At 38.9% G+C, this 25,233-nt stretch overlaps 2 protein-coding genes across 5 annotated transcripts in view; one reads left to right on the forward strand and one right to left on the reverse strand.

Moving 5' to 3' along the window:
- SREK1IP1 (SREK1 interacting protein 1) overlaps positions 1–4,143 on the reverse strand; it is a 39,687-nt gene extending 35,544 nt beyond the window's left edge. For 2 of the 3 annotated variants that reach the window (XM_040262599.1, XM_040262600.1), the window contains exon 1: positions 3,952–4,143. In XM_040262599.1, the coding sequence (XP_040118533.1) occupies positions 3,952–3,964 (13 nt within the window). In that variant the 5' untranslated portion in view covers positions 3,965–4,143. The remainder of the gene's footprint in view (positions 1–3,951) is intronic. The other variant, XM_040262598.1, reaches the window with a different exon arrangement.
- Positions 4,144–4,231: 88 nt separating this feature from the next.
- The window catches only part of CWC27 (CWC27 spliceosome associated cyclophilin), a 253,943-nt gene continuing 232,941 nt past the window's right edge, over positions 4,232–25,233 (forward strand). For both annotated transcript variants that reach the window (XM_040262597.1, XM_040262596.1), the window contains exons 1-2: positions 4,232–4,636; positions 16,489–16,585. In XM_040262597.1, coding sequence (XP_040118531.1) covers positions 4,595–4,636; positions 16,489–16,585 — 139 coding nt within the window. In that variant the 5' untranslated portion in view covers positions 4,232–4,594. The remainder of the gene's footprint in view (positions 4,637–16,488; positions 16,586–25,233) is intronic.

Below are 25,233 nucleotides of genomic sequence, written 5' to 3' on the forward strand. Positions count from 1 at the left end.
ATAAGGATTTTTTTAAAAAAAATCACTTTTGTCCTCTTTCTTAAGCAGTGCATTACATTTCATTACTTGACCTAAGTTTCATGAGGACACAGGCTGTGACACTGTGTCCCCCACTGTGCCTATACCACAGTGGTGCTCAAAACACTTGCTCAAATAATGAAACCAACAGGGGCAGCAGGTCAACTCAGGATGCAGCTGTGTGTGGCCAAGGCCACCAGGGCTGACTCAGCTTATCAAGATGCTGAAGCAATCTACTGTGAAGACTGGACTTTCTCCGCTGGCCCCTTACACGTTGATATTCTCCAAGCTCCACCCACAGACCTTCCCTTTGCACTCTATACATTCCACCTGGGCAAAGACTTCCATTCCCCTGGCCTATTATAAGTGTGTGGATGACACCAAATTGTTCTTTGATTCTGTTTTCTTTCCTAAGCTACAGATTTTCTCTCTTAGTGTCTATTAGATATTCCCATTTCATGACTACACCTCAACACAAGACCCAACTGAACGCATCATCTCGCTAAAAACTGCTCCTTCTCAGGTGTTGCCTGAAATAGCCCCACCCAACTGCCTATTGGTGACACTCAGGTGTATCTCATTTCCAATCTTACTCACCTACCATGAATCAATCAGTGATTTCACCACCAGAAATATATCTCTAATCTATCTACTTCTCCTCTTTTTCACTGAGACCATCTGGTGAGGCATCATCATAACTTACCAGAGTTACTCTGAACTGGTGACTCTGCCTCCAAACTAGGTCTCCTCCAATCTCCTGTGCAGCCATGATGCGCTTCCAAAATGTGAGTACATTTAAAAATCCTTAAATCTCTTTCTGTGGTCCTGAAGGAAATATCCAAACTCCTTCTCATGGCTTAAAACATCCTCTATGAATGGGAAATTGCATTGTAATTATACTAAAACATGGCAAAATGGATAAGCACACAGGGTCCAGAGGAACTGCACTGACCCATCACTTCCTAGCTGTCTCAACTACTCACTTGACTTCCCTGTCCCTCAGCATTCTGAACTGCAGAATGGAAATTATAATACCTATCTCACAGTGTGGGTGCCAATGTTAAGAGAAAAATACAATGTTTGAGACAGCGTCTGACACATCTGACATGCAGCAAATGCTGAGTAAATATTAGCTACTGTTCTGTCTCCAGTTAATTTCTCACTTCTCTCTGTTTGTACTCTGAGTTCCATCCAAAGGGTACATCTTTCATTTCGTCTTCTCACACATTTCCTCTTCTTTACATATCTAGTCCCTCCGGCTACAACTCCCCCTCCCACAATTCTTCAGGTCTCATCCTAAATGCCACATCCTCTGGAAAGTCCTTCTGAACTCTCCAGTTTCCTATTAGATACCCTTTCTATGTGCTCCTCAAGGCTGTGTATGTTCCGTCATACCACTGTCTGACTTTCTAGTACTTTCTTTTCACTGCTAAATTGTAAGTCCTGTGCCAAGGGCAACTGTATTCCCGGGGCCTAGCACAGAGCCTAGCATGCAATATGCCCTTAATAAAAATTGTCAGGTCTATGAATAAGTGTATCTTTCATCTCCTACAAGATCTCAATGACCCAGATAACCATGATGGTGTGATCACTCACTTAGAGCCAGACATCCTGGAATGCAAAGTCAAGAGGGCCTTATGAAGCATCACTACAAACAAAGCTAGTGGAGGTGTCAGAATTCCAGTTGAGCTATTTCAAATCCTAAAAAATTATGTTGTTAAAGTGTTGCACTCAATATGCCAGCAAATTTGGAAAATTCGGCAGCAGTCACAGGCCTGGAAAAGGTCAGTTTTCATTCCAATCTGCAAAAAAAGGCAATGCCAAAGAATGTTCAAACTACCACACAATTGCACTGGTCTCACGCACTAGCAAAGTAATGCTCAAAATTCTCCAAGCCAGGGTTCAACGTGCATGAACTGAGAAATTCCAGATGGTCAAGTTGGATTTAGAAAAGGCAGAGGAACCAGAGATCAAATTGCCAAAATCCATTGGATCATAGGAAAAGCAAGAAAGTTCCAGAAAAATATCTACTTCTGCTTTATCCACTACGCTAAAGACTTTGTGTGGATCACAACAAACTGTAGAAAATTCTTTAAGAGATGGGAATATGACACCACCTTACTTGCCTCCTAAGAAACTGGTACACAGGTCAAGAAGCAACACTTAGAACCAGACATGGAACAGAATGGTTCAAAATTGGGAAAAGAGTACATCAAGGCTGTATATTGTCACCCTGCTTATTTAACTTCTGTGCAGAGTACATTATGCAAAATGCTGGGCTGGATGAAGTGCAAGCTGGAATCAAGACAGCCAGGAGAAATATCAATAATCTCAGATATGCAGATGACACCACCCTTATGGCAGAAAGCAAAGAACTAAACAGCCTCTTAATGATAGTGAAAGAGGAGAGTGAAAAGCTGGCTTAAAACTCAACATTGAAAAAAAGATCATGGCATCCAGTCCCATCACTTCCTGGCAAATTGATGGGGAAACAATGGAAACAGTGACAGACTTTCTTTTCTTGGGCTCCAAAATCACTGCAGATGGTGACTGCAGCCATGAAGTTAAAAGACGCCTGCTCCTTGGAAGAAAAGCTATGACCAACCTAGACAGCGTATTAAAAAGTAAAGACATTACTTTGCCAACAAAGGTTCGTCTAGTCAAAGCTATGGTTTGTCCAGCAGTCGTGTATGGATGTGAGAGTTGGGCTATAAAGAAAGCTGAGCCCCGAAGAATTGAGGCTTTTGAACTGTGATGTTGCAGAAGTGTCCCTTGGACTGCAAGGAGATCAAACCAGTCAATCCTAAAAGAAATCAATCCTGAATATTCACTGGAAAGAATGAAGCTGATGCTGAAGCTCCAATACTCTGGGCACTCGATGCGAAGAACTGACTCATTGGAAAAGACCCTGATGCTGGGAAGGATTGAAGGCAGAAGGGGATGACAGAGGATGAGATGGTTGGATGGCATCACCAACTCGATGGACATGAGTTTGAGCAAGTTCCGAGTTGGTGATGGACAGGAAGCTTGCATGCTGTAGTCTATAGGGTCGCAAAGAGTCAGACACAACTGAACTGACAACAGTGCCCTGTGTGATCCTCCCAAAACTGTAGTTGGGTAGAACAGCACAACCTTCCCATGCATAACAGCTATGTGCAAAGTACAGTTCAGCAAAGGCTGCCACAGAACAAACGTGGTCACATAATACTGGGGAGGGCAGGTTAAAACAAAGTTAGGGCTTCTGAACCACTGCACTTCTCAGCGTCTTTTCTAAGTACAGTGAATCTCCAAGTTGCATGTTTGAGTGGGTGGAGGGGTGGTGGTGGTGTATATTTCTCAAAATAGCTCCTGCAAGGAGAACTGGAAGGAACCACAGGTATAAATCAACACATCTCCTTTTTTTTTTTTTTTTTAACAGTTGCAGAAACAGGCCCAGAAGGGCAAAAAGAAGGGTTCAGGACCACACAGCTACTACATGTAAGAGGAAGAGAGAGAAGTGGACCGCAGAGGCTCATTTCAGCCCTGACACTTCCAGTGCAAACAACGCCTTCGGCTACTTGGGTCCGCCAAGTGTTGCCACCTCAAATTTTATTTTCAAACCATACTAAAGTTGAGGTCAGTTTTTCTGGGCCAACTGCCTCCTAGGCCTACAGACAGGAGTCTGTCTCAAACACCCCTCCCCCACGCCGCCCTATATATACTTTCCCTGTAAGTCCGTTTTTGGCAGTGGGAGCCGGGCTGCTGCGGGGGAGATCGTTTCTTTCTTCTTTTCTTTCCTTTAGAGTTTATTTTTGGACTGTAAAATTTTTCTTGTAAACCAAACGAACCTGATCATTTTAACCCTCCACCCTTGGGCGCTACCCCTTACCCAGCGCACACTAACCTACCCTACCTACTCCCTCCCTCGCCCAAACCCCTGCGGTTGGTCTTTACCTGGAATTGCCATGGCGTCGGTAAGAGGGGTCGCAGAACCCCTAGGCTTCCGAGGGTTCTCTCGCTTCCCGCTGGCCGCGAAGACAACACCCAGCGAGGGGGCCGTGTTTCTCCCACCCGCGCCGCGCCACCCGGGTGACAGTAGGAGAAGGCCCTAAAAGGCCCTGGAGATTGCGGAACCAAGTGGCTGCTGATGCAGTTTCCGGGGGAATCGTATTGTACGCCACACACGGCGCGAACCATTACTGCCAGCTTCGAGGGGGTGAATGAGACCTGCACACGCGTGTAGTGAAGTAAACAACACCAAGACTTACGAACTATTGTTTTAAAAATTGGAATACAAGTTAACTCAATCTATAGGAGTTTAATAGTCTCTTCTCAATTCCCTGGACGCCATTGGAACCCCCCCTTTTCAGGATTAGCGGTGCTCGGGTCCAGGAGGAACATGGCGGCGTCCGTGAGGACCTAGGCTTGGGAAGAGCTAGTGTTTGGTGTGGTGCTACTGTCTTGCGGGATATTGACAGGCTGGAGCTTTCCGCGACTTCCCAATTTAAGGAAGCGTGTACCGATAGGTGGGCAGCTCTAGTTACCGGCGGTTTGCTCTCATCCCCGTTTAGGAGCGGAGTTCTGAGCACTGACCGCAATGAGCAACATTTACATCCAGGAGCCGCCCACGAACGGGAAGGTGAGTCTCACCTAGGGTACTTGGGCTCCCCAAAGCGATATCTCACTGAATGAAGGAATTCTGGGGTTGTAGGGTTGGAAGAGATTACAAAAACTTTACCTCTGTCTCTGAGCAGGATTGCACTGAAAGCCATATGCTGGCACTTCTCAGCACATAATTGAAAAAGCCCGCAAGTGGAGATTTCTTCATCAGCCAACCTCCTGGCCCTACTGTTCCTTGTTTTGCTTCAACCTAACTCTGCATGCGTTTTCTAGGGTCGTAGGTAAAAAGCCAAGTATGTTTTAAAAATTGACATGCTTTTGCTAAACTTGGAGATCGCGATTTCTCCATTTGTTCCACAATTCTATATTGACTGAATGCCTACTAGGCACCAGGTGCGGAGAATACGAAGATGGATGGATAAAACCTGTTGCTGCCCTAGAAGAGCTAATGGTTTTAGTTTTAGAGACAGGGGGGTAAACAAAAACCTAATGGTATGTTTGCGAGGCGTTCTAATGGACAGAGGAGCATCTGCTATGGTATTACTGAGAAGTTAGCAACTGGGAAAGTAGAGAAAGTCTTCGTGGACGAAGTATCTTTTGACCTGGGCTTTGTCGGTGAAACTGGGGAGTGGAAAGAAAAGCCAGCATTGTACCTATTATCACAGCTTAAGTTGAGTGAAATATACATGAAATAGTCATGCAAATTAGTGTATGCAAACTGTGTTAAACATTGTCCTTCTGAACAGAATTGGACTGAAAAAGAAGATAAGGCATAGCCCAAGTTTTCCTTCAAAACCAGTTTGGGACTTTTTATAGCATAAAACCAATTGAAGAATAGAAGCTTCAGAATTATGTACCGTAGACAGCTTGGCAAGAATTTTGGCGTGGAGAACTCAGACTAGTGCTATGTGACAACCTAGAGCGGTGGGATGGGGTGGAAGGTGGGAGGTTCAGGAGGGAGGGCACACCTGTATATCTGTGATTGATTCATGTTGACGTATGGCAGACACAATGTAAGCCAACACAATATTGTAAGGCAGTTATCCTCCAGTTAAAAATAAAAAGAAAATAATTTTGACCTGGAAAAAATTTAAAGCAAATGTAATAACTTTGCTTAATGAATGTTTGTTTAGTGGTCTGTACTAAAAGGATTCAAAGATATTCAAAATAAATTGGACAAAATTTCTCTCTTTAAAGAGTTGTATCAACTTAGAAAGTACCCCTTGACAGAAATTTCCTTATCTACTGAAGATGAAATTTCGATGTATTATGATGATTTAACCTACATTTTATATTAACCCATATGTTTTATTCTTAAGAAACATAATCACAATATTGTCTTACTTGTATTCGTTAAGAAAAAGAGCCACTGATACATGACAGAGTAGTTATGGCCAAATGGAATGCATGGCCGAAGGAGGAGCAATGTACCTTCTTTTTAAATTCAGTAGCTTACCAATGACAAGATTAAGAAAACCTGGTTAGAAAGGTGACCCAACCATAATGTGGTTTTACCATATAAATTTACTTTTATAAGTTTCCTGTTGTCAAAAATTTTTATAAAAATAATAATTACAACAATTATAGCTACCATATTTTGAGCATTTACTCTATCAGGTACTGTTCTGAGCAGTCTGTGTATAATAACTCATTTTGTCCTTACAATGAACCTATGAAGATATTACTATCCCTATTTTTATTTTTTATTGAAGTGTGGTATATGTGATATACATTATTAGTTTCATGTGTGCAACATGATTTAACATTTGAAACGTTACAAAATGGTCACCACAATAAGTCTAGTTACCACTTGTCAGCATACAAAGTTAATGCTATTTTAGTGACTGTATTCTCTATGCTGTACTTTTCATCCCCGTGACTTATTATTATGCAACGGAATGTTTGTACCTCTTGATTCCCTTCACCTATTCTACCCCTCACCTCCCACCCATTTTCACTGTTTCTCACCTCTGGCAACCACCAGACTATTTTCTGTATCTAAGAGTCTGGGTTTTATTTGTTTCTGTTTCAGAGTCCACATGTAAATGGAATCATGTTGTATTTATCTTTCTATGTCAGACTGAGTTCATTTAGCATAATACTCTTAAAGCTCCATCCATGTTGTGGTACATGGCAATATTACTTTCTTTTTCATGGCTGAGTAGTAGTCTGGTGTGTCTTCTTTATACTCATCCATCAGTGGACACTGAAGTTGTTTCCATGTGTTCAGTTCAGTCACTCAGTTGTGTCTGACTCTTTGTAACCCCATGGACTGCAGCATGCCAGGCTTCCCTGTCTATCACCAACTCTGGGAACTTGCTCAAACTCATGTCCATCGAATTGGTGATGCCATCCAACCATCTCATCCTCTGTTATCCCATTCTCCTCCCGCCTTCAGTCTTTCCCAGCATCAGGGTCTGTTCCATTGAGTCAGTTCTTCACATCAGGTGGGCAAAGTATTGGAGCTTCAGCTTCAGCATCAGCCCTTCAAATGAATATTCAGGACTGATTTTCTTTAGGACTGACTGCTTTGATCTCCTTGCAGTCCAAGGGACTCTGAACAGTCTTCTCCAACACCACAGTTCAAAAGCATCAATTTTTTGGCACTCAGCTTTGTTTATATTCCAACTCTCACATCCATATGTGACTACTGGAAGAACCATAGCTTTGACTAGACGAACCTTTGTTGGCAAAGTAATGTCTCTGCTTTTTAATATGCTGTCTAGGTTGATCATAGCTTTTCTTCCAAGGAGCAAGCGTCTTTAATTTCATGGCTGCAGTCACCATCTGCAGTGATTTTGGAGCGCAAGAAAAGATTGTCACTATTTCCATTGTTTCCCCATCAATTTGCCAGGAAGTGATGGGACCAGATGCCATGATCTTTTTTTGAATGTTGAGTTTTAAGCCAGCGTTTTCACTCTCCTCTTTCACTATCATCAAGAGGCTGTTCTTCTTCGCCTTCTGCCATAAGGGTGGTGTCATCTGCATATCTGAGGTCACTGATACTTCTCCTGGCAGTCTTGATGTGTGTGATCCACACAGTCAAAGACTTTAGCATAATCAATGAAGCAGAAGCAGGTGTTTTTCTGGAACTCTCTTGCTTTTTTGATGATCCAGTGGATGTTGGCAATTCGATATCTGGCTCCTGTGCCTTTTCTAAATCCAGCTTGACCATCCGGAAGTTCTTGATTCACTCACTGTTGAAGTCTGGCTTGGAGAATTTTGAGCATTACTTTGCTAGCTTTTGTAAATAATGCTGCAGTGAACGTAGAGGTGCATATATCTTTTCTAGTTAATGTCTTCTTTTTCTTTGGATAAATATTCAAAAGTAGAATTGCTGGTTAGTATGGTAGTTCATTTTTAATTTTTTGAGTAACCTCCCAGGGTTTTCCATAGTGGCTGTGCCAATTTATATTCCCACCAACAGTTCACAGATGTTTCCTTCTTCCCTATCTTTGCCAACACTTGTTATTTATTATCTTTTTAATAATAACCATTCTGTTGGGTGTGAGGTGATACCTCACTGTAGTTTTGATTTGCATTTACCTTATGATTGGTGATTTTGAGCATCTTTTCATGTGCCTGTTACCCATCTGTATGTCTTCTTTGGAAAAAATGTGTATTCAGATCCTTATATGTGGTTTTTAAACAGATTTTTTGTTACATATGTCATATAAGTTCTCTTTATATTTTGGAGATTAACCCTTTATCAGATATATGATGTGCAAATATCTTCTCCCAATTCAGTAGGTTATATTTTCATTTTGTTGATGGTTTCCTTTGCTGTGCAGAAGCTTGTTCATTAATATCGTCCCATTTGGTTATTTTTACCTTTGTTGCCCTTGCGTTTGAAATGTGATAAAAAAAAAAAAAAAAAAGCAATTTGCTAAGACCAGTACCAAAGGCGCTTACTGCCTATCTTTTATTCTGGAATATATATGGTTTCAGATTTTGCATTCAAGTCTTGAGTCCATTTTGAGTTTATTTTTATATATAGTATATGATAGTGGTCCAGTTTCACTCTTTTACTTGCAGCTGTTCATTTTTCCCAGGATAGATTTTTGAAGAGAGTACCTATCCCCATTATGCGTTCTTGCCTCCATGGTAAACTAATTAACCATGAAAGTGTGGTCTTATTTCTGAGCCTTCCATTCTGTTCCATTGATCTATGCCTCTGTTTTTTACACCAATACTATTCTGTTTTGATTGCTGTAGTTTTGTAGTATAATTTGAAATTAAGGAGCATGATACCTCTGGGTTTGTTATTCTTTCTCAAGGTTTCTTTGTCCATTTGGGGTCTTTTGTGGTTCCATACAAATTTTAGGATTGTTTGTCCTAGTTCTGTGAAAAATGCCATTGGAGTTTTGATAGGGATTACACTAAATGTATAGATTATTTGGGTAGTATGGACTTTTTTTTTTTTCTTTTACTTTCTGGCCTTTACTTTTGTTGTTGTTGTTGTTTATTTTTTCTAATTGACTTATTTATTTTAATTGGAGGCTAATTACTTTACAGTAATGTAGTGGGTTTTGCCATACATCGACATGAATCAGCCTCAGGTGCACATGTGTTCCCCATCCAGAACCCCCCTCCCACCTCCCTCTCCATCCCATCCCCCAGGGTCATCCCAGGGCACCAGCCCTGAGCACCCTGTCTCATGCATTGAACCTGGACTGGTGATCCACTTCACATATGATAATATACATGTTTCAGTGGTACCCTCTCAAATCATCCCACCCTCTCCCTCTGCCACAGAGTCCAAAAGACTGTTCTTTACATCTGTGTCTCCTTTGCTGTCTCACATATAGGGTCATTGATACCATCTTTCTAAATGCCATATATATGCATTAGTATATTTTATTGGTGTTTTTCTTTCTGGCTTACTTCACTCTATATAATAGGTTCCAGTTTCATCTGCCTTGTTAGAACTGATTCAAATGCATTCTTCTTAATGGCTGAGTAATATTCCATTGTGTATATGTAGCTTTCTTTGGAGAAGGCAATGGCAACCCACTCCAGTACTCTTGCCTGGAAAATCCCATGGACAGAGTAGCCTGGAAGGCTGCACTCCATGGGGTTGCTGAGGTTTGGACACGACTGAGCGACTTCACTTTCACTTTTCACTTTCCTGCATTGGAGAAGGAAGTGGCAGCCCACTCCAGTGTTCTTGCCTGGAGAATCCCAGGGACGGGGGAGCTTGGTGGGCTGCTGTCTATGGGGTTGCACAGAGTCAGACATGACTGAAGTGACTTAGCAGTAGCAGCAGCTTTCTTATCCATTCATCTGCTGATGGACATCTAGGTTGCTTCCATGTCCTGGCTATTGTAAACAGTGCTGCTGTGCACACTGGGGTACATGTGTCTCTTTCAATTCTGGTTTCCTCGGTGTGTATGCCCAGCAGTGAGATTGCTGGGTCATATGGCAGTTCTATTTCCAGTTTTCTAAGGAATCTGCACACTGATCTCCATAGTGGCTGTACTAGTTTGCATTCCCACCAACAGTGTAAGAGGGCTGCCTTTTCTCTGCACTCTTTCCAGGATATTGTTTGTAGACTTTTTGATAGCAGCCATTCTGACCATTGTGAGATGGTACCTCATTGTGGTTTTGATTTGCATTTCTCTGTTAATGAATGATGTTGAGCATCTTTTCATGTGTTTGTTAGCCATCTGTATGTCTTCTTTGGAGAATTGTCTGCTTAGTTCTTTGGCCCATTTTTTGATTGGGTTGTTTATTTTTCTGGAATTGAGCTGCAGGAGTTGCTTATATATTTTTGAGATTAATTCTTTGTCAGTTGCTTCTTTTGCCAGTATTTTCTCTCATTCTGAAGGCTGTCTTTTCAGCTTGCTTATAGTTTCCTTTGTTGTGCAAAAGCTTTTAAGTTTAATTAGGTCCCATTTGTTTATTTTTGCTTTTATTTCCATTCCTCTGGGAGGTGGGTCATAGAGGATACTGCTGTGATTTATGTCAGAGAGTGTTTTGCCTATATTTTTCTCTAGGAGTTTTATAGTTTCTGGTTTTACACTTAGATCTTTAATCTATTTTGAATTTATTTTTGTGTATGGTGTTAGAAAGTGTTCTAGTTTCATTCCTTTACAAGTGGTTGACCAGTTTTCCCAGCACCACTTGTTAAAGAGATTGTCTTTTCTCCAGTGTATATTCTTGTCTCCTGTGTCAAAGATAAGGTGTCCATAGGTGTGTGGATTTATCTCTGGGTTTTCTATTTTATTCCGTCGATCTATATTTCTGTCTTTGTGCCAGAACCATACATACTGTCTTGATGACTGTAGCTTTGTAGTAGAGCCTGAAGTCAGGCAGGTTGATTCCTCCAGTTCCATTCTTCTTTCTCAAGATTGCTTTGGCTATTTGAGGTTTTTTGTATTTCCATACAAATTGTGAAATTATTTGTTTTAGTTCTGTGAAAAATACCATTGGTAGCTTGATAGGGATTGCATTGAATCTATAGATTTCCTTTGGGTAGTATACTCATTTTCACTATATTGATTTTTCTGATCCATGAACATGGTATATTTCTCTATCTGTGTGGTCTTTGATTTCTTTCATCAGTGTTTTATAGTTTTCTATATATAGGTCTTTTGTTTCTTTTGGTAGATATATTCCTAAGTATTTTATTCTTTTCATTGGAGTGGTGAATGCAATTGTTTCCTTAATTTCTCTTTCTGTTTTCTCCTTGTTACTGTATAAGAATGCAAGGGATCTCTATGTGTTAATTTTATATCCTGCAACTTTACTATATTCATTGATAGCTCTAGTAATTTTGTTTTGTGGTGTCTTTGATTTTGGTATCAGGGTAATGCTAGCTTTGTAAAATGAGTTTAAAAAGGATAGATATTTACTCTTTTTTTAATTTTTATTTTACTTTACAATTCTGTATTGGTTTTGCCATACATTGACATGAATCCACCACGGGTGTACATGCGTTCCCAAACATGAACCCCCCTCCCACCCTCCTCCCCACAACATCTCTCTGGTCATCCCCATGTATCAGCCCCAAGCATGCCGTATCCTGCATCGGACATAGACTGGCGATTCGATTCTTACATGATATTATACATGTTTCAATGCCATTCTCCCAAATCATCTCACTCACTCCTTGAATGTTTGGTAGAATTCATCAGTGAAGCCATCTGATCCTGTGCTTTTGTTGGCAGTTTTTGATTACTGATTCGATCTCTTTACTAGTAATCTGTTTAGATTTTCTATTTTTTCATGATTCAGTCATGGAAGATTGTTTTTAGTAATTTATCCATTTTTTTCTAGGTTGTCCAATTTGTTGGCATATAATTGTTCAGAGTATCTCTGTGCTCCTTTGTATTTGTATGGTATCAGTTGTAATTTCTTTTTCATTTCTGATTTTATTTATTTGAGCCCTCTTTTTCTTTGTGAGTGTGGCTAAAGTTTTGTCAGTTTTGTTTATCTTTTCAAAGAGCTAGCCATTAGCTTCATTGATCTTGTCTATTGTTTTTTAGTTTCTATTTCATTTATACTGTGTTCTTTATTATTTCCTTTCTTCTACTAACTCTTGACTTCATTTGTTCATCTTTTTCTAGTTCATCTAGGTGTAAAGTTAGATTGTTTTAGATTGTCTTGTTTCTTGAGTTTGGCCCGTATTGCTATGACCTTCTCTCTTAAAAACACTTTTGTTGTACCCCATAAGGTTTGGTATGTGGTATTTCTGTCCCTAGGTATTTTTTTTCTTTGATTTCTTTAATGATCCATTGGTTGTTCAGTTATTTTTTTTTTTAACTGAAGTATAGTTGATGTACAATGTTGTGTTAGTTTCAGGTATACAGCAAAGTGATGCACTTCTACATATAACAGCAAGCCTCTTAGCATTTTTCCAACAGCATTTGTTCACTTTGTGTCTTTGGGTCACATTTGGGTAATTCTTGCAACATTTTAAGCCCTCCACCAGTGAAAAGATTATGATTCACTAAAGGCTTACGTGTAGATTGGCAGTTTTTAATAATAAAGTATTTTAAAATTAAGGTTTACACTTTGTCTTTTCAGACATAATGCTGTTGCATACAGTATAGAGTAAACATAACTTCTGTATGCGCTGAGAAACCAAAGACTTTATGTGACTAATTTTTTTTGCAATATTCACTTTGTCATAGTGGTGGGAAACCAAATCTGTGATGTCTCAGAGGTATGCTCATATGCAAAGCAATATGTGAGTGCGTTTGACTTAGACGTTGTTCTCTACTCAAATCCTTTGTGACCAGGGTAACTTGGAGATTTATTTTGCAACATGTGATGGTGCCCTAGAGTTTGATGGACTTTTTTTTTTCCAGCATAGTATGGAATTTATGGAGGACTTTGTGGAGGTAGTATGGTGAGATAGAAGAAGCATGGGCTTTGCATTAGATAGCCTTTGGTTTAAGTGTGTTCACTGTAGACCCTGGATAAACTGACTTTGTCTGAGTCTCTGATTCTTCATAAATAAAATAAGAGTAATGATACCTCCCTTGCAGATGAGGATTAAGTGAGATAGGATATGTAAAGTGTCTGGCACAGAAGCTGGCACATGGGAGGCACTCAACGAATGCCCCCTTCTTTTTGTAGAGAAAGTGTAAAGGACTGAGAAAATCATGCACGTTAGTACCTTTGGTTCTTTTATATTTCTTTAAGGGTTAAGGAAACCATTTTTAAATCTGCTACAGTATAGATTTTTGGGGGCTCCAAAATCACTGCAGATGGTGATTGCAGCCATGAAATTAAAAAACGCTTACTCTTTGGAAGGAAAGTTATGACCAACCTAGATAGCATATTCAAAAGCAGATACATTACTTTGCCGACTAAGGTCCGTCTAGTCAAGGCTATGATTTTTCCAGTAGTCATGTATGGATGTGAGAGTTGGACTGTGAAGAAAGCTGAACGCCGAAGAATTGATGCTTTTGAACTGTGGTGTTGGGGAAGACTCTTGAGAGTCCCTTGGACTGCAAGGAGATCCAACCAGTTCATTCTAAAGGAGATTGGTCCTGGGTGTTCTTTGGAAGGAATGATGCTAAAGCTGAAACTCCAGTACTTCAGCCACCTCATGCGAAGAGTTGACTCACTGGAAAAGACTGTGATGCTGGGAGGGATTGGGGGCAGGAGTAGAAGGGGACGACAGAGGATGAGATGACTGGATGGCATCACGGACTCAATGGACGCGAGTTTGAGTGAACTCTGGGAGTTGGTGATGGACAGGGAGGCCTGGCGTGCTGCGATTCATGGGGTCGTAAAGAGTCAGACACAACTGAGCGACTGAACTGAACAGTATAGATACTGTCTCCTCCTCTACCCCCAGGTGCATAATTAGAACTATGTAGCCAGTAAAAGCCCAAAAAGATACAATGCATTCGTCAATGTTATATAAATTATGGCAGTGTAATTTGGGCTTCTGAGGTAGAAACTGAAAGGCAGTTGTAGCAAAAGTGATGGTCATGGTCATGTGTCCTGGACCATTAGTCAGCGATTGACAGTGGACTCTGTTCTGCTTTGGTACACTGAGGGCTGGTGTGTGGGGGAAGTGATACTAGAGCAGTTGGATTCAGCTGTGCCAGGGTGTTCAGATTTAGAGCTTTCTGTTCTTTGTGGCTGTTTGTGCTTATTAATAAGACTATTATAAGCTGTTTCTTCACATCTTGGAATGTGAAGTCAAGTGGGCCTTAGAAAGCATCACTATGAACAGAGCTACTGGAGGTGATGGAATTCCAGTTGAGCTGTTTCAAATCCTGAAAGATGATGCTGTGAAAGTGCTGCACTCAATATGCCAGCAAATTTGGAAAACTCAGCAGTGGCCACAGGACTGGAAAAGGTCAGTTTTCATTCCAATCCCAAAGAAAGGCAATGCCAAAGAATGCTCAAACTACCACACAGTTGCACTCATCTCACATGCTAGTAAAGTAATGCTCAAAATTCTCCAAGCCAGGCTTCAGCAATACGTGAACCGTGAACTCCCTGATGTTCAAGCTGGTTTTAGAAAAGGCAGAGGAACCAGAGATCAAATTGCCAACATCTGCTGGATCATCGAAAAAGCAAGAGAGTTCCAGAAAAACATCTTTTTCTGCTTTATTGACAATACCAAAGCCTTTGACTGTGTGGATCACAATAAACTGTGGAAAATTCTGAAAGGGATGGGAATACCAGACCGCCTGACCTGCCTCTTGAGAAACCTATATGCAGGTCAGGAAGCAACAGTTAGAACTGGATATGGAACAACAGACTGGTTCCAAATAGGAAAAGGAGTACGTCAAGGCTGTATATTGTCACCCTGCTTATTTAACTTCTATGCAGAGTACATCATGAGAAACGCTGGGTTGGAAGAGACACAAGCTGGAATCAAGATTGCCGGGAGAAATATCAATAACCTCAGATATGCAGATGACACCGCCATTATGGCAGAAAGTGAAGAGGAGCTAAAAAGCCTCTTGATGAAAGTGAAAGAGGAGAGTGAAAAAGTTGGCTTAAAGCTCAACATTCAGAAAACGAAGATCATGGCATCTGGTCCCATCACTTCATGGGAAATAGATGGGGAAACAGTGGAAACAGTGTCAGACTTTATTTTTTTGGGCTCCAAAATCACTGCAGATGGTGACTGCAGCCATGAAATTAAAAGACGCTTACTCCTTGGAAGAAAAGTTATGACCAATCTAGATAGTATATTCAAAAGCAGACATTACTTTGCCGACTAAGGTCCCTCTAGTCAAGGCTATGGTTTTTCCAGTAGTCATGTATGGATGTGAGAGTTGGACTGTGAAGAGGGCTGAGCGCTGAAGAATTGATGCTTTTGAACTGTGGTGTTGGAGAAGACTCTTGAGAGTCCCTTGGACTGCAAGGAGATCCAACCAGTCCGTTCTGAAGGAGATCAACCCTGGGATTTCTTTGGAAGGAATGATGCTGAAGCTGAAACTCCAGTACTTTGGCCACCTCATGCGAAGAGTTGACTCATTGGAAAAGACTCTGATGCTGGGAGGGATTGGGGGCAGGAGGAGAAGGGGACGACCGAGGATGAGATGGCTGGATGGCATCACCGACTCGATGGACGTGAGTCTGAGTGAACTCCAGGAGATGGTGATGGACAGGGAGGCCTGGCGTGCTGCGATTCATGGGGTCGCAAAGAGTCGGACACGACTGAGCGACTGAAGTGAACTGAACTAAATCTGTTTCTTCCTGTGGACTCAGTAGGGATTTTGGTTCCTGCAAGATGGCTGCTTGCACCAAGGAGTAACTGCCTTCATGAGCTGTGGAAAGGAGACTCTCAATGGATTTCATTTACTGTCAATAGTAATTTTAAGGGGCTTCCCTGGTGGCTCAGTGGTAACAAATCTGCCTGCCAGTGCAGTAGACACAGGAGACACAGGTTTGATCCCAAATATACAACCCAGAATTGGATTAAGAATGTTCCTTTGTAAATTAGAAATGGCGTGATTGTGAATGAAGAGGTCAACTGTTCATATGTTAAAAGATAATTGGAAAATCGTCTTATAATGATGTAGTTTCATGGGATCATTGTTCTTTAATGTCTTAATTTGCTATACCAATTTTATTGGAAGAAATGATGTGGAAAACTTTTAAAATTAAAGCAAGTTTACAGTATTGATTTTTAAATGAATGCAGTTGTTTCTGTGATTAAAAATATTTTTTCCTTAAAGCATAAATTATTTCTGAAAATAGTATTTAAAAGATAGAAGTAGGGTAACTTGTACTGATTATTTGAAGTTTTTAAGTATAACAACAGAAACCAAGGAAAGTTTCTTATTTTTGTTTTAAAATTGAAAATTCAGTAGTGAATACTTTATATTGAGCAGCCAATAAACTCATTATGAAGCAAAATGATAACTTAATGATTTTATGTGCTTTCCACAGGTTTTATTGAAAACTACAGCTGGAGATATTGATATAGAGTTGTGGTCAAAAGAAGCTCCTAAAGCATGCAGAAATTTCATCCAGCTTTGTTTGGAAGGTAATCATAATTCTTGAATTTTATTCTGTAAAAGAAATTTGTTAATTTAAAAATTCCAATGTATTTTCCTACAACATTGAAGACTCATGTTAAATAGTGGTAATGAATGATCAGAGTTGATATAAGCAATGTGGGTTTGAGCTGTGTGTCAGGAAATTGAGAGAGGAGATAAAAATCCCTCCAATCCCCCGCCACCAGTCAGTAAATCTCTGCATCTTTAACAGAAATTTATCTCACTTCTTTCATCCTCTAAAAGTGGGTACTCCTAAGATGCTTTTAGTTCTTTTTTCTTCAATTGTTACTTCCAAGCAGTGAAAGTGAAAGTTGTGAAAGTCACTCAGTTATGTCTGATTCTTTGCAACTCCATGGACTGTATAGTCCATGGAATTCTCCAGGCAAGAATACTGGAGTGGGTAGCCTTTCCCTTCTGCAGGGTGTCTTCCCAACCCAGGGATTGAACCCTGGTCTCCCACATTGCTGGCAGATTCTTCACCAGCTGAGCCACAAGGGAAGCCCAAGAATACTGGAGTGGGTAGCCTATCCTTTCTCCAGTGGATCTTCCCCACTCAGGAATTGAACCAGGGTCTCCTTCGTTGCAGGTGGATTCTTTACCAACGGAGCTAACTTCCAACCATGTAACCATCAAATGTAGAATTCCAACCATTTCTCCTCTTTTGAACTCTAATTTATATATCTGATTGCCTAGTGGACTTTTCTACTCAAATCTTCTACTGTCAGCTACAACTCAAATAGTATAAAACCAAATTTACCAGTTTCTTCCCCAAACTGCCTTAACTGTATGATTGTAATTGCCTCTTACCTGGTCTTCCATTTTCTTATCTTTGATCTCTTTACCCTCACGTTTAATTCATCTGGTAGTTAAATCCTCAGGCAGCTTGGCTTCCTAGTTTTCCAACTTCATTTTTCATTGCACTGAATAACCATGTGGTCTCAGTTGACTATTACCTTTATTTCCTGAGCAGGTCCTTCCCATTTCCACTCATAACCTCCTTCATTTCTTGAAATCTCATATCCTCACATGCCTTTTTGGAATACTTTCTCTTCCCTTCTTTTTCTGTTCAAGTTAACCCACTCATTATTCTGTTTTTTGGCCATGTGGTGTCGCTTGTGGGATGTTAGTTCCCTGACCAGGGCCGGGGTAAAACCTGGGGCCCCAGTTAATCCTAACCACTGGACTGTCAGGGAATTCCCAATCCACTTTTTCATGTGTATTAAAAATTTTGTTTGCTCCATAAAGCCTTCCATCCAACATTCAGTGATGATATTGCCAATGTCACTAGTAACTCTTAGATTTGAATAATAAAGTGACTATCTTTCTTTTAAACAAACTTTACAGAATTACAGTCCCTTGGGTGTTTTCCCCTTTAGAATATTCCCTTTTAGAGCTAAATATCCCTAACATTTATAACATGCTGACTTTCAGTATACGTTGCGTATAGTTTCAGATATCTCCAGTGGTGGCAAATCATTGTCCTAAATTATATCTGATTTTTAGCAAAAGAGAAGGTTAATCAAGGTATCAGAAAGCAGCACTCTGAGTCTAAAGCAAGATGTGAAAGAAAATACAGAATAACCAGTAGTAGGATACAGTGAGAGCTCTCCAAATAGATAATTGGAGAGAAAATTACCAGTGGAAGATTTAAAAAATAAAAATACACAGACCAAAACAATAAAATAAAACAACCTCTTTCAGCACCTCAAAAAAGAAAAAAAAATATTGAGCTGACAAAAAAGAAAAGGAGAAAATAAAATATCTGTAAAGACCATTATTAATAATTACTATGGCAGGCAGGAAGGAAATTGAGTCAGACAGGTAGTTCAGTCAGAGAAGCCTCAAATAACTGTCTGCAGAGCTGAGAAACACAGTAGACACAGAAAAGTCAGATTTTTTTCTGGAAAGAAGTTTGAAGAATATTAAGCTCAAATTTTACAGGGGATCGAAAGTATAAAAACATTAGAAAGAATAAATGGTAAATTATAATCCATGACCAGGTGAATAGAAGAAACAGAAAACATCTGGATATAATATAACAATGAAAGAAGAAATAAGGTTCTTAAGTTAGGTGATGATGAAACTTAATCACAACATCAATAAAATTATTTCCCTATTTATGAGAATACAAGTAGAAAGAAAAAAGACAAGGAAAATAATAAAAAATAACTAGAGCAATTCTTTTAACTGAAAAGGTGAGAAATAAAATTATTATTGCAAAGGTTAACAAGAAACTTGAGAAAACTAAGTTAAATAAAGATGCTTCTAAATGAATAAAGTCAGGGTTTTAAAATTTTAATTCAGAGGGCCTCATTTTAATTCTCTGCTTATATGATTTAAACAAGTCACAATATTCTAGATCTTATAATGGTCATATCAATATTAAAAGAAAAAAAAAGGCCATGGTTTCCAAAATTAAAGAGCAAATGAATAAACGTGAGCTAGTGGGAGCACAGCCTCAGATACAGCCTTCAACTAAAATGGTGTTTACAGCTAAAGAGAAGTTTTTTTTTTTTTCCAGTTTTATTGAGGTGTGATTGGCAAAAGTTGTTTACATTTAGGTTGTACAACATGATTTTTTAAATAGTGTACAATGTGATAATTTAATATATGTATACATTGTAAAATGATTACCATAATCAAGTAACATATCTGTTACCTCACAGTTACCTTTTTTTGTGTGTGTATGTGGTGAGAATATGATATGTACACATTTCTAGTATACACAATTCTATTAATAAAAATTTCTAGTATACAATAATCACCATACCATCCACTAGATCCCCAGAACTTACTCATCTTATAATTGAAATTTTGTATCTTTTTGACCACCATCTCCCAATTTTCCCCATCCCCCCCAGCCTCTGGTAACCATTATTCTACTCTCTGTTTCTGTGAGTTGAACTTTATTTTAGGTTCCACACAAAAGTGAGAAAATTAACTATTTGTGTTTCTGTGTCTGGGGGTAGTTTTTAGTCTTTATGAAAACAAAAGATTTACAGTTACACAGACTTAATCTTGGATTTCAGATCTTCACAAGATAGTTAGGTGAACACTCAAAACTGTGAAAATGTTACAGAAATTCCCTGGTGATCCAGTGGTTAAGATCCTGCCCTTCCGATGTAGGGGGTGCAGTTTTGATTGCTGGTTGAGGAACTGAGATCCCACATGCCATGTGGTGTAACCAAAAAAAGTTTTTTTTTAAATGAGTGAGAATTTTTAAAAATTACAAGTTTTAAAAGTAGGTTAAAGAAGAGAAGGGAAGCTTGTTATCTTTGATAATTTGATTAATTCTTCTGAAAAATGAGGAAGAAATAAAATTTTAGGTTTGAAAAGCAAAGTGGGGAGCAAAAAGAGAAGTAAATAGGAACATCAAACTTTTTATACTTTATGTGACTGTTAACTCTTTTGAAATTTTATTTCAGCCATGTCTCCTCAGTGTCCATGCTTCATCAGTTATCTTTTATCCTCTTTCTCCTTTAGCAAGAGTTTTAAATTCTTTAGAAGTTACAAACATTTAAATATTATAGTAAGAGGTTAAAAGAAATATCTTTACAAAACTAAAATATTTGTTTAAAAAAACCCAATGAGCTAAAATAGAGAGCTCATAAAGAAGTTTTAAGTAAAAAGTTATTAAAGATAATATTTGCAGAAGTAAACACAAAAAAAATTCTAAGAGACACATATACATGATTTTAAAATACAGTGTAAATTCCTATATGTGCTTGAGCAGAAATATAACTAGTCAGAATATGTTGTTATACCCATATGTTGTTATAGCCAGAAATATAAAACTTAATGACAGTAGCAGACTCAGCATCCAAATAGAAACTTCATTTTCTATTTGAGGTACATATAAATTGCTTTTTTCAGTAGTGGAGAAAATTCAGGAGGACATTATGAACACACATAATGAAATAGCAAGACCTCTTCAAAATACTAATTGAATGATACATAAACATTTAAGAAGGACGTCAAACATTGCAAACAGCAAGATCTTTTATAGCACATGATAAGCTCTAAGTGCATAGTTCAATGTGCATGCACGCATGCTGAGTTACTTCAGTCGTGTCTGACTCTTTGCAGCCCTATGGACCATAGCCACCAGGCTCTTCTGTCTCCCAGATTCTCTAAGCAAAAATATTGCAGTGGGTTGCCATGTCCTACTCCCGGGAATCTTCCTGACTCAGGGATTGAACCCTGTGTCTCTTAAGTCTCCTGCTTTGGCAGGTGGATAGGCAGGCACAGTTCAACAGTGATTATTAATAAATTACAAGGAAGTAGAAATAATGGATATAGAAATTATGTGGAAATTTGGAATTTTAGGCATGATAGAATACAAAATTAAAGTGTAGAAAAACTACAGAAAATTTATATTCAATATATATAATGTTATAATAATTTCATTTATATGACAAGAATATAATTAGGAAAATAAAGAAAAGTTTAAAATCCAACGTCACTGAAAGACTTAATAGGAAGTACAAATAGGAAAGATGGGTAATGTTAAAATTTGAAAACACAGTAAAAACCTGTTTCATTTCCCTCTTCCGTCATCTCAAATAGATTGTGGAGTCTTAATAGATCCTGTTCTAGAGAATTCTTGAATCTGTGTGTCTCCAGATAAGCCATAGTTGTGTTTTAATTGGACAACAGTTGCTCTCTATCCAGCCTTGTAACTTACTGGAGTTTAAGTGATCCTTTGAAAAAGTAAATCTGACCATGTGCTAAAAACTGTTGCTTACATATTATGGGCATAATGGATTATTTTTATTTTTTGATGTAGGCTGGGGTATGTTTTATATTCAAATTTAAATAGGGATTTGTCAAATTTAAGTGGAAATATTAAAGTTTGATGTCACATTTGTGTTGAACTTGAGAATTTATAGGTTGCCTCCATATTATTTAATCTTCAGAATAGCACTATGAGTAATTTATATTGTTGGTTTCATAATTAGAAAATTATATGTGCAGCATGTTGACTATAGTTATTGCATATTTGGAAGTTGTTAAAAGAGTGTATCTTACAAGTTCTCAGCACAAGAAAAAAAATTTGTAACTGTGTGGTGATGGATGTTAACTAGATTTATTGTCTGTGAACATTTCACAATATATGCAAATATTGAATCCCTGTGTTGTACATCTGAAACTAATGTAATCTTGTACATCAATTATATATCAATTTTTTTTTTTAAGAAAATTGAGTTTTCAGGTTATAGCCAACGAGAGGCAAGACTTACAGTTGCTAACTGCAATACACATTGTTAATCAAAGTAAATGGTTACTTAGGAACACAGGAGAAATACTTTTAGATTCCTTGGTTTTTACAATTTCTGTTTGTAGCCAAAGAGAACTTATCTGTACTTGGGAGTTCTTATGAATGTAGTGCAACAGATCTTCACTCAGAATGGATTGGGGAAAAAAAATCAGTTAATCTTCCTTTCTATTTCTTCCAATCCATCCTCCAAACTGGGTACAGTTGTTAGATTACTTGTTACTTTGTTGTTACTTTTTTTAAATGTGAGTTTTATTTCCAGTTATAGCTTGCTCATGTGAAAAATTATAAGGGTGCCTGTGAACAAGCTGCAGTATTACAGTATTTTGTGAATTATGATAAACCATAGTCATGTTTTGCCTAAAAAAGTGTCAAAAGTACTCATGTAATTGGTATTTTATAGATTATGTCAGTAATTGTATCAGTACAGTGCCTGGTCCACAGTAGGCACTTGATAAGTATTTGTTGTTGAATGAGTTGGGTTGGTTCAGTTTCACATAGTAGAAGACTCAACTCAAATGATTTAATTAATGGAGACATTTATCATTCTCTTTGATAAGAAATCTGGTGTCAAGAAGTTCTGCAGCTCAGTAGAGTATTTAGGGAACTGTGCCCTTTTCATCTTTGTTTTACAGTCATCAGCATGTGATTAAATTATAACTACACTCAATTATTGACTCCAACTCAATCAATTCAGGGATCATATAAGATCTCGTATGTTTATTAGTGTATTTATATATAAATACAAATAATTTCTTCAGTCATTTAGCAAACTTAATGAGAGTCTAATTCGTTATTCAGTCACTAAGTCATGTCCGTCTCATTGAGACCCTGTGGACTGCAGCACACCAGGCTTCCCTGTCCATCGCCAACTCTCGGAGCTTGCTCAAACTCATGTCCATTGAATCAGTGATGCCATCCGCCCTCAATGTTTCCCAGCATCGGAGTCTTTTCCAATGACTCAATTATATATTGTGTTGATTACTCATTTTATTTATTGACTGTTTCTTGAGCAGGGTGCACTGATGGTGCCAGACCCATAATCAGTGAGTAATTTTGATATATTTTGGATTTGTATAGTGTTTGTATAAGTTAATTTTCTGTGGGGAGACGAGGGAGAATTAAGAAAGAGGCTATTTATCTCTATGAAGGTTTCTCAGTCTCCAGCACTATTGATATTTGGGGCTAGTAATTCTTTGTTGTGGGGATTTTTTGTGTCTCGTAGGATGTTTACAAGTATCCCTGGTCTTTCCCTACTAGATGCCAGTAACATTTCCCATGTGTGACAGCCAGATATTTCCAGACATTCACAAATATGTGCCACAGAGAAAAATTGCTGCTCCTCCTACCCTTAGTTGAGAACCATAGATCTATACCAAAACCTCTTCAATTTTTATTTTGAAAATTGCATCCAGAGTTTGAGAGAATCCTTGAAGTAGATACAAAACAACCAATACTATGGTTTCTGTAGAAACTGAGTTAGATATTTTATAGTAAGTAGGGAAGAAAACATTTTGGTTAAGGAGCCTATTTAACATTCTGGGGAAAAAAAAAATCTTGTGACCAGTTGTGTTAACTCTAACTATAGATACACTTAGTTTTAGGCGTTGATAAATTTTCATTTTATTAAAGTGTATTAATTTCAGATGTACAGCAAAGTGATTTAAATATCAGTTCAGTTCAGTCACTCAGTCGTGTCCGACTCTTTAGACCCCATAAATCGCAGCACGCCAGGCCTCCCTGTCCATCACCAACTCCCGGAGTTCAATCACATTCATGTCCATCGAGTCAGTGGTGCCATCCAGCCATCTCATCCTCGGTCGTCCCCTTCTCCTCCTGCCCCCAATCCCTCCCAGCATCTGAGTCTTTTCCAATGAGTCAACTCTTTGCATGAGATGGCCAAAGTACTGGAGTTTCAGCTTTAGCATCATTCCTTCCAAAGAAATCCCAGGGTTGATCTCCTTCAGAACGGACTGGTTGGATCTCCTTGCAGTCCAAGGGACTCTCAAGAGTCTTCTCCAACACCACTGTTCAAAAGCATCAATTCTTCGGTGCTCAGCCTTCTTCACAGTCCAACTCTCACATCCATATATGACTACTGGAAAAACCATAGCCTTGACTAGACGGACCTTAGTCGGCAAAGTAATGTCTCTGCTTTTGAATATGCTATCTAGGTTGGTCATAACTTTTCTTCCAAGGAGTAAGCATCTTTTAATTTCATGGCTGCAATCACCATCTGCAGTGATTTTGGAGCCCCCAAAAATAAAGTCTGACACTGTTTCCACTGTTTCCCCATCTATTTCCCATGAAGTGATGGGACCAGATGCCATGATCTTGGTTTTCTGAATGTTGAGCTTTAAGCCAACTTTTTCACTCTCCTCTTTCACTTTCATCAAGAGGCTTTTTAGTTCGTCTTCACTTTCTGCCATAATGGCGGTGTCATCTGCATATCTGAGGTTATTGATATTTCTCCCGGCAGTCTTGATTCCAGCTTGTGTTTCTTCCAGTTCAGCGTTTCTCTTGATGTACTCTGCATAGAAGTTAAATAAGCAGGGTGACAATATACAGCCTTGATATACTCCTTTTCCTATTTGGAACCAGTCTTTTGTTCCATGTCCATAGGTAAATAGATTCAGATTCTTTTTCATTATAGGTTATTGCAGGATACTGAATACTGATACGGATACTGAATACTGTCCTGTGTTATCCATTGATCCTTGTTTATTTTTTGTATAGTAGTTTGTAGCTGCTAATCCCAAGCTCTTTTTTCAGATTAATTCAGTTTTGGCCATGCTGGGTCTTTGTTGCTGTGTGTGGGCTTTCCCCAGTTGAGGCAAACAGGGGCTGCTCTCTAGTTGCAGTGTGGAGGCCTCTCATTGCACTGGCTTCTCTTTTGTGAGGCATGAGCTCTAGGGCACATGGGCTCCTCTAGTTGCAGCTTGTGGGCTCAGTAGTTGTGGTGCAGGCCCCATGGCATGTAGGATCTTCCCAGATCAGGTGTCGAACCCATGTCCCCTGCATTGGCGATTCTCAACCACTAGGCCACCAGGGAAGTCCCCAAACTCTTAATTTATCCTTCCTCCACCCCCTTTTCCAAGTTTGTTTTCTATGTCTGCTAGTCTGTTTCTGTTTTGTAAATTAGTTCATTTGTATCATTTTTTAGATTCTCCATGTAAGTGATAATATATGATATTTGTCTTTCTCTGACTTCACTTATGATAATCTTTAGTCCATTCATGTTGCTGCAGATAGCATTATTTCATTCTTTGATTGAAATATTTCATTCATTAATATATGTGTGATTTCTGCTTTATTGACTATGCCAAAGCCTTTAACTGTGTGGATCACAGTAAACTGTGG

This window comes from Oryx dammah, unplaced genomic scaffold, assembly GCF_014754425.2.
Source record: "Oryx dammah isolate SB20612 unplaced genomic scaffold, SCBI_Odam_1.1 HiC_scaffold_20, whole genome shotgun sequence".
In the NCBI taxonomy this organism is placed as follows: domain Eukaryota; kingdom Metazoa; phylum Chordata; class Mammalia; order Artiodactyla; family Bovidae; genus Oryx; species Oryx dammah.